The sequence below is a fragment of the Poecilia reticulata genome, linkage group LG2 (assembly GCF_000633615.1).
Source record: "Poecilia reticulata strain Guanapo linkage group LG2, Guppy_female_1.0+MT, whole genome shotgun sequence".
Classification (NCBI taxonomy): domain Eukaryota; kingdom Metazoa; phylum Chordata; class Actinopteri; order Cyprinodontiformes; family Poeciliidae; genus Poecilia; species Poecilia reticulata.
In genome coordinates this window covers 4767409-4784179 of record NC_024332.1, presented here as the reverse complement: position 1 = coordinate 4784179, position 16771 = coordinate 4767409, and the positions used below count along the sequence as shown (strand labels likewise).

The following is a 16771-nucleotide window of genomic DNA, read 5'->3' as shown; positions in this document are numbered from 1 at the left end:
CGCTTACCTGCTTGCTTAGTAGTCCGCCTCCGCCTCCTCAAGTAGTTGGATCCAGCTGAGTCTTCTAAATTGTGTTAGCTTAGTTCCTGCTCTGTGTCTTTTTAGGTTTTGATTCAGTTTATAATAGTTATTAATAGCTCATTTCTAACTATGACATGCGAGATTACAGTGAGCGCAGCAAGAAATATGCAGGGCCGTTTTTGAATCGTTTTCAGCTGCGGAAAATATTTTCTGTTATTTACACCGTAAAACCTGCAGATGTCACTAGAGAGCCACAAACAGAAACTATTAGCTTGATTTCTCCACATTTCTGAGAATAAAAATTTGTCACGCTTACATTTTGACAACTAGTCTTTTTGACCATTTCTTAAAGATAAAAATACAATTTTCCTGTAGAAAAAAAGCAGAGTTGTCTTATAGTTATTAAAGTTGAAATATCAGGATCAAGTCCGGGAATATAATAATTTCTTTCAGTGTCCTTTTCCATGCTTAACTAAAGCAAAATCGATGAACATACTTTCCCAGACTGTGTAGCAACCCCGTGGAAAATTTCTGAAAAGTAGCTGCCCCAAATTTCCCTGAATTTTCACAACCTGCATACGTTTGCATATAAAATGTTTTAGGAAAGATTGACAGGCATTGAGACAAATTTAACAGAGGCAATCAGCTTCAAACATGTAAGATGATGTACAAATATGAATTAAATATTTTACATTTGTATGTGGTTCTTCGCAAAATCCCCAAAACTTTGAGCCTGGACTCATATTTCCAGAGTGGGGCGCTCAACTCAGTTCAGGCCTACTCTTAAATGCAAAAATTTGTACATTATTATTTTCCTCCCTAAAAATTAAATGCTTCATGTGTTAATTTCTGTGGATGTTATCTACTCGGTTTTGAGCTAGTTAAATCCTCCCTCCATGTATTTAACCGCACGTATTATAACCCAGTCAGATGTTACATCCCTCCATTGCCTTGACAGCCATATTGAACATCCCTATGTATAAAAGCGTGTCAAGTTTGTAATAAGAACCCAAGACTTGGTCGGAAATGTTGGAATTGTCCTTCAAAATAAAATAGAATTTACAAAGTAGCTTGTTTCAACTTTCAATTTGAGCTCAGAACAGTAGTATTCAGCTTTGATGTGGCATTCCTGTTTAGTATATGGAAAATCAGATTCATATCTATGGGGAAAATCTTTAGAACCTGAAATGTTTTAAGGTCTACTGCTTCCGTCTTCAGACCTTCCAGAATTAGGCTTTTATTTTGTAAGCTTCAACCAGAACGTACGGTATTTTATTGCGTGCACATTGATGCGGACACCCCAAATCGCCTTACGGTTGTTTAGACTTAAATGCTTTTCTCATGTCTGTAGGTGATTGAGTGTGCGAGACTTAAAAACGGGAATCGGCATTAAATTATCGTTGTGGTCAATTGGTTACAGCTCAGCTTGTTCCTTTGAATTTTGAGGAAGATACGTCGACCCCCGGTGAGTTTGCCTCTCCCTTAAAAAAAGATGAGCTTCTCTTCAACTTTGATGCGCTACTAGCGGATGTCCTCGTGCTCGCGCCGTTGGCGTCTCACAAATATAGATTTAAACCGGACTGTATACATTAAACTGAACAAACTCTCAGAAAACATGGCTTTATTAGCCCTTTCTCAACGACTTCCTGAATTATGTTGATAAATTTAGCGAATTACCAGCAAGCGAAACTTCACAGCCTCGACTAGGCTCGTCCCGTTATGCGGACTACACCCACTAGCATGAAAATGTCAGATTTCAACGGCTCCCTTCTAAAGAATGTATATTTCCACGGATAGCAATTGCCGTGCTGTAGTTAAAAACTCAAAAAGAAGATGCTGTTTGTTTCTCTCAAACACTGAAGGAATTCTTGGCGTCAGTCTGATGCTAGTGTGTTTTACGAGTGGAGCAACAGTTGTCTCGCCGCTGTTTGATGAAGTTGTGGTTAAATTTCAGTTTAAACGGAAGCCAAATCGGCGGGTAAATAGGTGAGCTAGCTGATTAAACGAGACATGTTGGTCTTCAAACGCCCCAGTTGTAAAAAAAATCCGCACCGTTTCAATCAATTGGATTATATTTTAATTTTTAACAAGTTGTTGGACGTGTGTGTTAGACACTTTTATGGTAAAATTATAACATTAAACTGTCTAAAATAAAGTGCAAGTCCTAGAAGTATCTAAAAGTGAAATGTCTTGACTCATACATCTAAATTTCTTCAAATACTTGTGGGCGGTGATGCTGTCTGGTAGCAGTCAGTCTTGCAACCAATTGGAAGAAACCTCTGACTGAAGACTGTAGCTGTACTTGACTATCCTGACATCCTAGCAGCTTAATATCTGGGCAGCAGAGACTGTATTCCGCAGTAACATGTCCTGGGTGACGCCATCAGTCGTTGGCAAGCACTGCTAATCCACCTCATTTTCTTTTGCCTCTTTAAATCTCAGTCTGGTCGAATGCTTAGAAAGCTGGGACGGCTCATCTAAAACCAAGGAGCAATGACTTTATACGACAACGTAGAAGGAAATGGAAATTATTTGAGGATGCAAATAAGACTGAGGAGGAAAACACCAGCCCTCAACTTACAGGCACAGCTACAGTTTGATTAAATCAAAGCATGTTCTTGTGTTAAAATTACTTATTCTATGAACAAATCCAAGTCCCATTGAGAATATGTGCTAAAGCTGCTCCTTATATAATCTATTTTATGAAGAAGAAAGGACAGAAATGTCAGTAAATGTGCAAAGACACGCCCCAAAAGACTTTCAGCTGTATTAAATTGGGGACAGAATACAAATGCATACAAGTTTTTTTAAATGATTTTTAGTTTGTTTTTTGACCTGGAATTTATCATATAAATGACTGTATTCCCCCCTTAAATAAGTGCATAATGGCTTGACTGCAATTCAGTTCCTTCTGACTATTTCCATTTCCACTTATGTACCTTTAAGCGAATATGGTGGCATTCACTGCACAAGCACCTCTTTGTTTTGTGTTGTCATCGAAAGAGATGGGAAAGTATTTGTTTTCATCCTTTTCCCTCCTGACTTGACATAAAGTTCCTCTTGTTTTATTTGCAACTTTCAATACTTCTATCAAGACGTAGCTGGGAGATTCTGGACTCTGGTGGGAAAATCAAATGTATTAACTGTTCCTGAACTCATCCATTGCCAAATGACTTGTTTTTGTTTTGTTTTTTAAAAATGTTCTTTAAATTTCAGGTCTCACTTCCGTCTGCTGACGGATTTATCCTCTCAGCTGTTGGGCGAAAGGTGGAGAGGAAGCAAACATGCCTAAACCGGTAAGATGGAGTAATTCATGCGTCATTCCTGCATGCGTTAGTTGTGCAAATAGTCTCCCTGTTGTGTTCAAAATCTATTTACTTAAAGATAAATGCGAAGAGTCGTGGAAGTGGTACATTCGCCGTCCTGCTTTCTTCCACTCCTCATGCACTTCTTCCAAGTAAACAACAGCCATACTGTCTTGCAGAGTGCCAAGCCCACTGGGCCTGCAGCAGCAACACTGCAGCCATTGTTGTTGAAAAGGGTAAAAAGAGAATGCCTCGGTACAAGGATGTGAACAGCGCCAAAACAAAACCAATTTGATGCAGTCTTGTCATGGGTGTCTGCTTTCCACAGTCGAGCCTCTTTATCCAAATTAGACTTGGCGATCCTTGTTCTCACTCCTTTGGCGCTGATCAACCTGGCTATTTTAAACGAATTATTCCACATTTGTCTGATTCTGGCTAAGTTTTTCTTCTGCTTGTGAGCAAAGTTGCTTCTTACTGTTTTGTAACTCAACCTTTTAACTCAAATTTATACTTTTAAAAAAAAAATTCTTTACAGCAGAGGACAAGACTCTACCATTAAAAGAGGCTTCATCTGTATTTTGAACAAAAAAAAAAAAGACTTGTAATTAGGAAGCTGCAAAATATAACTGGCTAAATTTGAAGCGCTGGAAGTGAGGCGCCTCCCTGCTGTTGGATGGTAGGAGGTGGCTTGGGCTTCAGGGAGATTTAAAGAGGAACAGACGAGCACTGATTTCCTCCCTCACTTCCTCTTCTCATTGTACAGTAAACAACCTGCCGCTCTGCTAAGATCAATGCCTGTTCATAGAGAAAAATCTGGTATCTTTGTATGGCTACCAGCTGTCTCTGGATTTTCTAAAGTGCCTCTCATGTCTGGATGTGAAGCTAATTGTTTGCGAATGCACCAATCAATCAGATTGATTGGAATTGGGCAATTTTTCTGTATGAAATCAGTTGTTTGTTTTTTTTAATTGATTACATCAGAAGTACAGGTTTGCACTTTTTTTTTTTTAGCTTAATAAAAATCAGATATGTACGAGGGAACGTTCTTTGATGCAAAAATCTTGTAATTCCTCTTTTAAACATCCTCTATCAAACACATTGCCGCTCTTCTTTATGCAGTATAGTCTGTGGAAGAACGAGAGGGGAAAAAAGGGAAGTCGCTGGTCAGACTTAACCAAATTCATATCGAAGTAAAGTTTGAGTTTTTGAGTGATGTAGTTTAAAAATTTAGAAAACTTCACCACAAACCTGTGAACCTTCAGAAGCAAAGCTCTTATTTCATATTTCAGTGTTTTAGATTAAGCCAGTTAATCAAACAGGACGGACATTTGTATTGTAGCTAGACTAGGTTGGGGAGGATCATAATGAAAACATATTTTGAAGCTCTGATTCATGCATTTGATCAAAAAGGAGAAATAAAAACAGATTTATCAGTCTTTAAAACGAGAACCACCAAATTGACTGATTGATTCCAATGTATGGGTGATTGATTGGTCCATCTCTAGTCTTTGGTTTCTGCTTTAACCAAATATTTGAGTTGTTAATTTGTATTTCTGTTAACATTTTATTCCCTTTGCTTGGAAACCGTTCCGAGAAGAAGACTTTCTGATTTCTTGCTTGAGGCTATTTTCCTGTTTGCTGAAGAGAGAGAGAGAGTGTGTGTGTGTGTGTGTGAGGGGGGGTCTGTGTACTTTTTGGGGCCCAGTTTAAGTCAACATCCTGGTTCTGTAGAAGTAAAAGTGCAGCTCGCAGACAGAAGATCACCAGGCAACCGAGCGGCTGTCGAGGAAGGCCGAGCTTCACAACGTAAAGATCCCGTCCAGTTTTTCAGAACGTATCTGTAAACTGCCGACCCTGCCTTCCGATGAACAGTTTTTGGCCTTTCTGGCCTCCCCTCCCCGTGTGGGAGGATTCCCTTGGTGTGCTGGGAGGTTAATCAGAGGGACAGACAGTTGCTCTGAGCCTGGCAGCTCAGATTAGCAGCTCTGTACTGGCTGCAGTCGGCGTGGGTTTGCTTTAAGACCGCTCTCAGCAAAGCCTTTGTAAACAGCTTACGGTGACTAAACAGCTGCACGTTTAACAATGGCCAAATCAGAGTGAGAACTGAGCTTTGCCGCTGAAATGGAGAGCGAGAATCTCATAAATTGACCGCACACCGGTAATGATGCTGCACAAATCTTTAAAGAAGGCTAAAGTTGAGTAAGATTAGCGTCGCAGAAGAGGGCGTGGAGAAAATATTTTTTTGTTAGTTTTTTTTAAAAAGGCAAAAGAAGTAAATAAAGCTGGGTGAAAGTTCTTTGACTGGCTGAGGATTTACCCATCAGGATGAAGCCACTTAATGCTTTTGTCACGTTTTTCCTGTTGTCTGTCTGACTGAGGTTGTCATCTACTGTTCCTAATCAGTGTGCCGGTCTCTTTCCATGTGTTGTCGACTTTTACTGCGTGTGTTTTATCGGTAGAGGCTCCTCAACTGCCCCAATCAGTGACCAGCTGGTTGGAAACTCAAAGATTTCATCTTTTTCCAATCAGATTGTGCATCACGTTCAGGAACTCCCATGTTGCACTAACTGCAACTGTGGTGTGGAACAAGCTAGCAGACAGTTTATAATAGTCTAATTTCAAACAAATAATAACTTTAAATGTATTATATCTCTAACAAATGGACTTGCAAAAGTCAGTTCTCGAAGACATCGCAGTTGTCGCTTTGTATGATTAGCGGCGTCGGAGTCCCAGCATGTTGCTGCCGCCGCTCATCTCCTCCCCCTCTGTCTGCAAGCGAAGGGATTAACTGACTGTCTGCTCCAGACGAGATTCCTCTTCCTCAGCGTGTTGGTTTCCAATGTTTTGGCAGCGTCCCACTCCATGCTTCGCCGCAAACGCAGAGCACGAACACCAGAGTGTCACAACTTAAAAACAGAGATGAGTGCATGTTCTGTTCTGACTCCTGTCTCAGGCATGCTCCAGCTTTTCACATGTACTTAGTGGGAGTCACGAGGTTTAAGTTCAGCGTTTTCTCAGGTTTCCTGGGTTATTCATTCTTGGGACGACGCTGAGAGAAACCACAAGAGAGGAATGATGGCAGAAAAATTGATTAAAATTAGAGCAGAGGAATCCAAAACAATCATTCCTGAGGTTTTGTGTATAATTGCTAAGCAGAAAAGGGAGAAAATCGTCTCCTCAGCTTTTCTTTTTCTTTTTTTTTGGCGCTTAAGTTCTCTTACTGTAATTTCATCTCAGTTTCCCCAGATCTCCTCTCCTGCTTCCTGTTGCGCTCTGCCTCGCTCACAATTTCATTTCGTTTTCTTGCGCTTCGTGTTTGCACCCTGCCCTACTTGCTTGTCACCATCCGCCCTGCTAAGCACCTCGCCGCTTCTCATCATGTGCTGCAAACCGCCACTGAGCTCATGCGCTGTGCTGCTGTGTGCACGTAGGTGTGAGAGGAAGGATGTGAGATGCCTCTGAGGTCAGCCCTCCTCGCTCTTTGTCATCAGCTGCTGCTCGGCCTGCTGCCAGCGCAGCTTAGGGAGCCGCAGCCAATGGCTGACTTTTAGCGTCTGCTCCACCCAGCAGAGGCCTGTAAGCAACAGGCTTGAAGAATTGGTCTTTCTCACAATGTGTTGCTTGGTCTGTATGATGGAAGCGACTTAATATGTTTGTACTGCCGTGGTATGCCAAGAAACCTCAGACACCCGCTACAACCTTCAACTGCCCTTGACACTTTCACCCCACAACATGAAAGCATGATGGCTAAAATATAATTTTTCTGCTGCATATTCCATTAAAGTTCCTTTGTAATTCCAGTAGTGCAGGAATTTATATTTTGATTTTTGTCATTTGATATGTTGTATTTCACATATATTTTGAGGATCTTTGAGGAGTTTGCTTTACTTTGGTAAAGGAAAGTTTATTGCTTTGAAATTCAGGACTAAACTATAGATGACACAAAAGAGATGCACCAAAGCACTAAAAAATTCTAGATTGGATATTTGTGATGCTGTTGGATCGATAAGAGCAGATCTATTAAATAAATAGGTTCACACAAAAAGTTGTACTATTTCTACTTTTGGAACTCAAGAAGATCTGCAAATGCAGGGATGAGTTAGTAGAAAGTCCATTATTGCATAATTTTCATTTACGCCACGAAGCCATTGGCATTGTAGGACTAGAGATACAGCAGTCGGATGGCCAGAGATCTGAATCAGCCAATTTTCTCATGACTGAGTCTTATGCGTCAATGGTAGATCCAGTACAGGAAATTTTTTTTTTTAATGAATTAAGAACTCCTACTGTTTTTGGTCACTTCACCAGCCAGGAAAATCCTGGTAGTTGTACCCATGTCTAATAGTATAATCAAAGTAAATTACAGTTTTTATGTTGTTTTTTTTGTGCAGATCAATGTCCGTGTGACCACCATGGATGCAGAGCTGGAGTTTGCCATCCAGCCCAGCACCACAGGAAAACAGCTTTTTGACCAGGTGAGTCTCACTAAAGTAGCTAAACATGTCATCATGTTTGCACTTGTCATGAGGAGAATTTTAAAAACTTTGCCGTGGAAGATTTGACATGCAGAGTTTTTCCTTATTTTCCATTCCAGGTGGTGAAAACAGTAGGTCTGCGGGAGGTTTGGTTCTTCGGTCTGCAGTATGTAGACAGTAAAGGTTACATCACCTGGCTAAAACTGAACAAAAAGGTCAGTTTCTTTTGGGCTAATTTCTACTTTTGCAATCTGCAAAAGGTATTTCTGCATGTGTTTGAATTAAAATGTCATGTAATTTTGTCCAACTTGCTTGGTTGGTATAAACTGACAGTGATAGATCACAATGTTGGTTATATTTCCCAGGTGACCCAGCAAGATGTGAAAAAAGAAAACCCTCTGCAGTTCAAGTTCAGGGCCAAGTTCTTCCCAGAGGACGTTTCTGAGGAACTGATCCAAGAGATCACACAGAGGCTCTTCTTCTTGCAGGTAAAAACGCTCATTTAAAACAATTTTTTTTTATTATTATTTTGTAAAGAAAAGTAAACATTTGCATAATTCCACTCGAACTTAAAATAAAATCTGGACACAGAATCTCTAATGTGCGATTAAAAAAAAAAAAAATTTCCCCCCATTTTCATTTCTCTTTCAGGTCAAAGAGGCCATTTTGAACGATGAGAACTACTGTCCTCCAGAGACGGCCGTGCTGCTGGCTTCATATGCTGTCCAGGCCAAGTATGGAGACTACAACAAAGACGTCCACAAGGCTGGATACCTGACCCATGACAGACTACTGCCTCAGAGGTAAAATAAAGTAAAAATGCAACAATAGACCCTGCGTTCAACTAGACAACACAAAGGTGTGCAGAAATGTGAAGTGGAAGGACAAGAATACATTAGTTTGTTTTGTTTTTTAAATAAAACCCAGAAATTTGTTGTTTGCATTTGAATTCAAAGCACTGTTGCTTAAAATAAAGTAAAAATATCTTTATTTTAACTGCCATGTGATAAAAACAAATAAAAGTCCAGACTGTCCAACCTGCTCTCTCCCTTGAGAGAGTGACCCCTTTTGTTATGAAAGGAAAATCAACTGTTTTTCATTCCCTGTTTGGAGTGCTTGTATTATTTCCTCCAGAGGAAGCAATTTTAGGCTATTTGACATTCCTTCAGGTGAACGTCACCGTCTGTGTGTTTTCCCCAGAGTTCTGGAGCAGCACAAGCTGACGAAGGAGCAATGGGAGGACAGGATACAGACCTGGCATGAGGAGCACAAAGGAATGCTCAGGTAGCTGTTCAGGTGTTTCTATCATTATCTGCTTAGATTTGTCATTTAATGTTAGAATATCACTAGATTAAATGTGATAAAACGCCAAATAATTTCACTAGGTTTGATTTAACTTTCTTCTCCAATTTGTATTTGATAAAACGGTCAAATATATTCTGCTTTACAAGAAAATGCTTTGTTCTAATAGTCGTAATAGTTTTAAAATCTTTTCTCTTGTGTTTTTTTAGGGAAGATTCAATGATGGAGTACCTAAAAATTGCTCAAGACCTGGAAATGTACGGAGTGAATTATTTTGAGATCAAAAACAAGAAGGGCACACAGCTGTGGCTGGGCGTGGACGCTCTGGGTCTCAACATCTATGAACACGAGGACAAGTAAGGGACTCGCAAGCCTAGAACTTAAACACACATCTAATATCTAATAGGGTTCTTGCACAGTTTGAATTTCATTAAAATGTTTTTACAGGTTTTGGGATTAAAGATGTGTCCTTTTTAGGGATTACAGTTTGGAAATGCAAAGATGTTTTCAGTTTGTAGTCTGTATTTAAAGCCTGGTCCCAATGAATATCTGTAGCAAATCCATTGGGAATTTATTTATTTGTACTATAAGAATAAAACAAATATTTTTTTAAGGTATAAAGCTGTAATTTTTTCAGAGACTCCATTAGCTGGAAGCTCATATCCTAATGTCTCAGTCGTGACAGTTGGTGGGGGTTTGTCAATGTGTGTCGTCATAACGATGTCTGTGGTGTAACCTTAAGCCTGAAGGTGCAGAGTTACAGATATAGTTAGAGGGAGGAAGGAGGGAAAAACTCCCATCTTTTTATTGTTCCAGGGGATTTCCTGTTCTGATGAGTCAGATTTATTTTTCACTTTTTGGAAACTGAGAATAGATTTAATCACTGATCTTATGGGACGTCCTCTTGATGGCAATCTGCGTTGTCAAAGGTTACAGCTTTCTTTCCTTATCAAAGAAACATGAGAAGTAAACAAGAAAGAAAGTGTCCCAATGCAGCAAGCAGCCTGTAATTCCTGATTACCTGAACCACTTTTAATACTAAATCCACCCACTGTGGGTGTTGGTGTAATTCGTTTTCTGAAAACTCAAAATTAAATTCTGCTGTTTCCTCTCTTTCAGATTGACGCCAAAGATCGGCTTCCCCTGGAGTGAGATCAGAAACATCTCCTTTAATGACAAGAAGTTTGTGATCAAGCCTATTGACAAAAAAGCACCTGTGAGTAAACGTTCATCAGAGCCTGAGGCATCAACCAATGCAAGTACTCTAAAAATAAATAAATAAATAAACGTATGCTTATTTCAATATTTCCAGGACTTTGTGTTTTACGCCCCGCGACTCCGCATCAACAAGCGTATCTTGGCGTTGTGTATGGGTAACCACGAGTTGTACATGAGGAGAAGAAAGCCTGACACCATTGAAGTGCAGCAGATGAAGGCCCAGGCCCGGGAAGAAAAGCACCACAAGCAGATGGAAAGGTCAGTAATACGCTGTAGAAAACTCTGAACAGACTGGAAAAAATGACCTCCAAGAGACTAAATACACAACAAAATGCGTTTAATGTTTCCATCAAAAAAAAAATTAATAACATAACTTTTTTTAACTTGAAATTTTAAACCCAGAGTGAAACTTGTACCGTCATCCAAGATGGAGTGCAGTTGTGTGTCAACTAGAGTTATAGTCCCTAACGCCCCGTGTTTCTTCATGTGTTCAAATCTTTTGACGAAGCCCTGTGCCTCCCTACAGAAACGGTCATTTGGCGTACTTATGATGAATGTTCTCAGGGCTCAGTTGGAGAATGAAAAGAAGAAGCGAGAGCTTGCCGAGAAGGAGAAGGACAGAATAGAGCGAGAGAAGGAAGAGCTCATGGAGAGGCTGCGGCAGATCGAAGAGCAGACCATGAAGGCTCAGAGAGGTACCCGTTCTCTTCGTGCCCTCCGTCCATCAAGTCTGCTGCGACTGCACCATCGGTTTAAATCAACTTAAACCTGTGTCTGTACCCTCCGCTAGAGCTTGAAGAACAGACTCGCCGGGCCATGGAGTTGGAGCAGGAAAGACAGAAAGCACGAGAGGAGGCCGAGAAGCTGGAGAGGGAGAGACGAGCAGCTGAAGAGGCCAAGGCGGAGCTGGCCAAGCAGGCGGCAGACCAGCAGAAGACCCAAGAGCAACTGGTCTGTTTTTGGCTTTTGGCACATTTGAAACTCTTCTAGCGTTTGCACTCGGTGTCTGTAACACGGCCGTGTTTCTGGTGTCCCAGGCTGCCGAGCTGGCAGAGTTCACAGCAAAGATTACTCTCCTGGAGGAGGCCAAGAGGAAGAAGGAGGATGAGGCCACCGAGTGGCAGCACAAGGTACTGCAGTCATCATTACTTGTAGAGATTGTAAAAACTGAATGCGTGTCAGGAGTATTTAAGACGTTATATGATTCAGTATTGCTCCTTTTTTTTTTTTCCAAGTGTGATGTTTGCTCAGGGTGTTGATTCCATATTTCAAAGCCAGTTTTAACTCTTGAGAAGCAGCGACAGAAACACATCCACCAACTGTACAACATAATAAAAAAACTAACCCAAAACAAAATAGAGCTCACAACATGAAGGTTTGTTGTTTAACACCGATGGAGGAAGAAAAGGAGTCCAAAGATTACTAAATTGCTCACCTTAAATGATGTCACCTGACATCACTGACATCTAAGGCTGTCAGTCTTGTTGTTTTCAGATGACAGGTTTGCTTGTAATATGCGAGTCCAACTCGTACTTTGGCTCATATTTCTTTATTAGCGAATGTTAGGATAACCAATTTGAAGCGGTATAATCGTCGTCTCTACCTGCTTGTGCTTTAGTAATCAACGAAATCAAAACAAATCTCCAGTCAGTTCTTAATCAGTGTTTTTACTGATTCAAGTAAAAGGAGGGATAAAATTTTGTTTTTCTTCTGATTAAAACGTACCGAAAACCAAACCACGACATTAAAACTAAGGTATGTACCTTACCTTTATTTTTGTGTACTGTTACACCCCTAATATCCTTCACTTTTTTTCCCCCCACTTGTTGGTAACCATTAATTATTCTGTCCACCCATCAGTTAGATGATCCGTTCATGGATTTAACTTTTTATTAATTCTTTTATCTACCCATCAGTTTGTCCGTCCATTTTATTATTTTTGTGCGTGTTTGTCCTTTTATGCGTCTGTCCGAATGTTCACCCGTTCATTTCTGTTATCGTCTCTCTGTCCATCCATCAATTTGCCCACTTATCCATATGGGAAAAAAATCTGAAAATTTGACTTCCAAAGCCTTTTTAACCAACTTAATCTTAACCTAGCTCTGTATTTTATTATCTTTTTAGCCTTTTCTTAACACTCCCTTGCGACAATTGACGAGCTTTATCCCACATAGACACTGTGACATTAATAATGCAGATACGCAAGGTTAGCATGTATGTTTGTGAAAACAAACTTTCACGGCGCCAAGCCCAGCTCCAAAAGCCTGGTGGTTCTCCGTCTTAGTGTCTGTGTCGTCCTCTGTCTCTCTCTCTGCCTGCAGGCTCTGTCTGCTCAGGAGGACCTGGAGAAAACCAAGGAGGAGCTGAAGAGCGCCGTGACACCGGCGCCCGCTCACCCGGGCGGCGACGCCGAGCACGAGCACGATGAGCAGGACGAGAACCACGCCGAGGACAGCGCCGAGCTGTCCAACGAGGGCGTCTGCCAGCTGGACCTCCGCAGCGAAGAGGCTCGCGTCACCGAGGCGCAGAAGAACGAGCGGGTCAAGCAGCAGCTGCAGGTGAGAAGCGCCAACGGAAGGGTTCAGAGGTCGTTTCCAAGGAAGGAAGGAAGGTGGCGTCTGGCTTCGTGAGCCAAACGTTTTTCTGAAACCACTTTCAACATTAGGTCTGGAGTACATTTCAGTTAAGCTGCTACAATCTAAAAAAAAAAAACTTGCTTATTAAAGGTTCATTAAACAAAGACATTTATATCCCACGAAAGCAAATAACAACAAGACTATATTATTTTCTAACAGCAGTTTTGTAACAAAGAAGAAACACGGGCCAAGCAATGGCAAATAAGGGTAAGAGAAAAGGCACACTTGTCTGTCCGTTCGTCTTCATCCTCCTGCCCTCAGCAGGAGCTGTGCTGGCTTAGACTGTAGCCCGGCTTCAATCAGACACTCGACTCATTCGCCCCCAAAAAAATCTGTAAAATCTCTCATCTTTATTCACACACAGCTGAATCCAGATATCTGTATGCAAAAACAATCAATGTCTCGGTTGTTTTTTGCTCAACCTTAATGTTTCTAAATGTTTTAAGACATTTATTTCATGTTCTTAATGCAGTGTGTGTCAACATCTGGATTTAGCTGCGTTTGAAAAATAATAAAAATAAAAAAAACAAATTCAAATACAAGCTTGGCTGCTGCATAGGCCAGGACCAGAACAAATTACAATCGTCTCCAAAGAAACAAAAACCTGGAGAAAATGAACCAAACGAACATTCTTATGAATCAGATATGCAGAAAAATAGTCAAGTTTTTAAGCTCAGATCAGCTCAGACGTTGAGTGAAAGTTGGGATATTTTATTAATGTTGACAGAAAGTGATGACAGGAAAGTTGAGCGAAGGAATGCTCGTAATGACCGTTCACAGCAGGAAGTACGAAGGAGGGGCGAAAAAATAGCATTTTGAAGCTCCAGCTTTGATCAAATCACCCCCTCTGCCTCTGTCCTGTTCACGTTTGTCTCCATTTGTCCTCCCTCCCGTTTGCCTCGTCAACCTCGGCTCCCTCTGTCTCTCCCGTCCAGACTTTGAGCTCGGAGCTGGCCGACGCCCGAGACGAGACCAAGAAGACGCAGAACGACGTGCTGCACGCCGAGAACGTCAAGCAGGGCCGAGACAAGTACAAAACGCTGCGGCAAATCCGGCAGGGCAACACCAAGCAGCGCATCGACGAGTTCGAGTCCATGTGAAAGCGGAGCCGCCTCGTTTCCCCTCCGCCTGCCCAGGCCGTCTGGTTAAATCGCTCGTTGGACACATTGCCAAAGCTTCCTAAGATAGAGCCGCTCTGAACTAGATATTCATCGCCAGAGCCAGTCATCATTAATCCTAAAATGTTTTGGGAAAGAGTAACTGTAAAACCAAAAGCTAGGTTTTATTTTGTACTGAATCAACCTGGCCATAGAAAGCTATTTTTAATTTTTGTTGTTCTTGTTTTCCTTAACCCATGTATGCAAAGCTTGAGTCGGATCCCCTTCTTTTTCTGCTTTTGTTTCTCGCTTGTTTTATCGATGGTTTGAGGATAAACCAGGTCATGTCAGCGTTTGGAGAGCTTCTGTTACATCATGTGAAAAACATATCAAATATTAGAGCTGAGGTTACTTCACTATGTCCTTTCAATTCAAACTATGATTTAATATTTAGAGGTTTATGTGGAAGAAACGGAGCTGCAGTATTTTTTTTATTTTTTTTTATGGCTGGCTGATCAAAAACCGCCAGTATTTTTGAGATTTTAAAAGAAATCTTTTCTGTGAATTAGAAGCGAACAAAGAGCCTCTTGTCAAGCAGCGAGTTCGGACAATTGAATGTAGCAAAGATTAAAAAGGGAAAATGTTTTTTTTTTTTTTTTAATCAATTATATATATATATATATGATATATATATATATTCATAGCAGTAACTAATCAGCTTGTGCCACTCAGCCATCGCCCTAAAGTTTAAAAGTATTATTAAAGATAAGCTAAATGGTTCGGTTGTAGTGATGCCGTGTGTGTTTTGGAGTTTTCCGGTTGAGTCCCCAGTGTTTCATTCCCAGTCACCATGGATGGTTTTCTCTGCCTACCAGCTCACAAAGGAACCAAGGGAGTTCGAAGGACATGCGGACAGATCGATTCGTTTTTTTTTTAAGGACGTGGAAGATGAAGCCTCGGCACCTCTCTGACTGGAGAGCTTATGAAAACATCAGTCCCAAGGCGGGACGCATCTCTACCTCAGTAATTAAAGCAGTGGTGACTGAAAGTCAAACACTTGGGATGCGTCCTCCCCTCCCTGCCCTTATGTAAAAGAAACAAACTCGTAAATTAATTTTTTTTGTTCAAATGACAACAAAAATCTATTCCCTAAAATCTATTAATTCAGATTTAACACAATAATGGAATATAGTTTCAAATAATAGTTTTATTTTTGCTATACCTGACAGCTGGTGTTAGTTCATAGTTTTAGGCCTGCTTCTTGTGTTAAACTTCTGCATCCTCTAGCGTGTTTTTTGCCACAGCAGGTGGAAAGAAATGATCTGGTGCTTCCAGCGCCTGGGGGGAAAAAAACAAAAAAAAAAAACTGGAAAACCAGCAGCCAGGCGTCGTTTCAGCTGCCGGCTCCACCGAAGGGGGAGGGAAAACGCTCTCAAAATCTCCGTGTCCGAGCCGTGAAATCTTCAGTTTGACACAAAGAAGCTGATGATGTTATCTCTGGCACCAGCTGTCACTTTTTGATATGATTTTTTTGTTTCCTCCCCCCTTTTATTTCTGATGTTATAGTTTGTATTGTTTAAGTTAGAGGGCACAGGTGGATCATGATCCATTTCTTTGGCTCACAAATAAAAGTTTTACATTTTAAACTTGTTTTGCTGTATGTATTCTTTAAAACACAAATGGCACATTTCTGCCCCGTCCTTCAACAACTTAGAGGAGACATGTCATGAGAGCCACTTTCTTAGTCCTTAAAATCATTTTTTTTGTGTACCCCAAGTGTCTAGGAGAGAAAAAATAATCTGGTGCTGTGTTAAGCCACGCCCCCTGAGAACAGGAAGTGTCATGTTTTACTGTGAAGGATGGCTATCTGACCATCCTTCACAGTAAAAGGGATGTCTATTCCTTTTTTCCTCTTTGATGCCAAAACAGAAATATCGGCAGTATCGGCAAAAAACTTTGAAATCGGTGCATTTCTGGAGTAAAAATAGATTGATAAACATATTTAAGCAGCATATAGCTTTAATTTTTACTGATTATGGTGAACTTTGTGCGTTTTAATCAAAAAATCCCATTAAATACCAAATTAAGCATGAATAGCCACTTTATTCACAGACCAAGATCTGAACCCACATCTCTTACACCTGAAGTCTGATGCCATAACCTGTAGACCACATGATTTTCTACGCTGCAGAATTTTCTCGTGGCGCATTTATCTTTTCTGCTGTCAATGGAGACTGAAAGAGTGACAAAATAGACATCTTTTCCAGGATTTGAACCTTTTTGAGCCATAATATATGAAACATTGAGCTACTTATCTGATGTGCAAAGATGGTTTTGGTGATGGCATTCAACAAAAGGTAATGTTTTTGTGTCTTTATGATATAAAGCACTATGAACTGTCTTGCTGCTGAAATGTGACATACAATCTTGAATGATAATTAAAACTCTGAAGAGCCCGTTTGCTTGCAGAGCATCTAATTAAACCAGTCAATCCAGGTGTGGTGGTGCAGGTAGTAACTGAGTCATTAGTTAAACCTGTCACTCAATGAGCAGTGAAACTACCCTGAAAGTCACTTGTTACATGAGTTCAAGTCCTGAAAAGGTTTTTTCATTTTCTCGATATTCATGCAAAAAATCAAGAAAATGAAAAATCGGCAGTATCACCAAAAAACTTTGAAATCGGTGCATGGAAAGGATGTCTATTTTGTCAGCATCTT

The 16771-nt window shown here is 40.7% G+C and overlaps 1 protein-coding gene across 2 annotated transcripts; it reads left to right on the top strand.

Moving 5' to 3' along the window:
* Nucleotides 1-1302: 1302 nt before the first annotated feature.
* On the top strand, nucleotides 1303-15704 carry LOC103475423 (radixin-like). Of its 2 annotated transcripts, XM_008427021.1 has the most exons (15): nucleotides 1303-1486; nucleotides 3238-3317; nucleotides 7718-7801; nucleotides 7921-8016; nucleotides 8167-8289; nucleotides 8453-8604; nucleotides 9002-9085; nucleotides 9313-9459; nucleotides 10223-10319; nucleotides 10416-10579; nucleotides 10886-11016; nucleotides 11112-11272; nucleotides 11359-11451; nucleotides 12643-12879; nucleotides 13893-15704. In XM_008427021.1, the coding sequence occupies exons 2-15, from the start codon at nucleotides 3306-3308 to the stop codon at nucleotides 14055-14057; spliced, it is 1746 nt and encodes a 581-aa protein (XP_008425243.1). In that variant the 5' UTR covers nucleotides 1303-1486; nucleotides 3238-3305; the 3' UTR covers nucleotides 14058-15704. The 2 variants fall into 2 exon arrangements, with proteins under 2 accessions (XP_008425243.1, XP_017159261.1); XM_017303772.1 differs by lacking the exons at nucleotides 1303-1486; nucleotides 3238-3317; nucleotides 7921-8016; nucleotides 8167-8289; nucleotides 8453-8604 and having other exon boundaries at nucleotides 7743-7801.
* The last annotated feature ends 1067 nt before the right edge of the window (nucleotides 15705-16771 follow it).

Coding starts and splice junctions, on each gene's coding strand:
- LOC103475423 (XM_008427021.1), top strand. Junction 9,086..9,312: donor GAGCACAAAGGAATGCTCAG/GTAGCTGTTCAG, acceptor GTGTTTTTTTAG/GGAAGATTCAATGATGGAGT. Junction 11,273..11,358: donor AGAAGACCCAAGAGCAACTG/GTCTGTTTTTGG, acceptor CTGGTGTCCCAG/GCTGCCGAGCTGGCAGAGTT.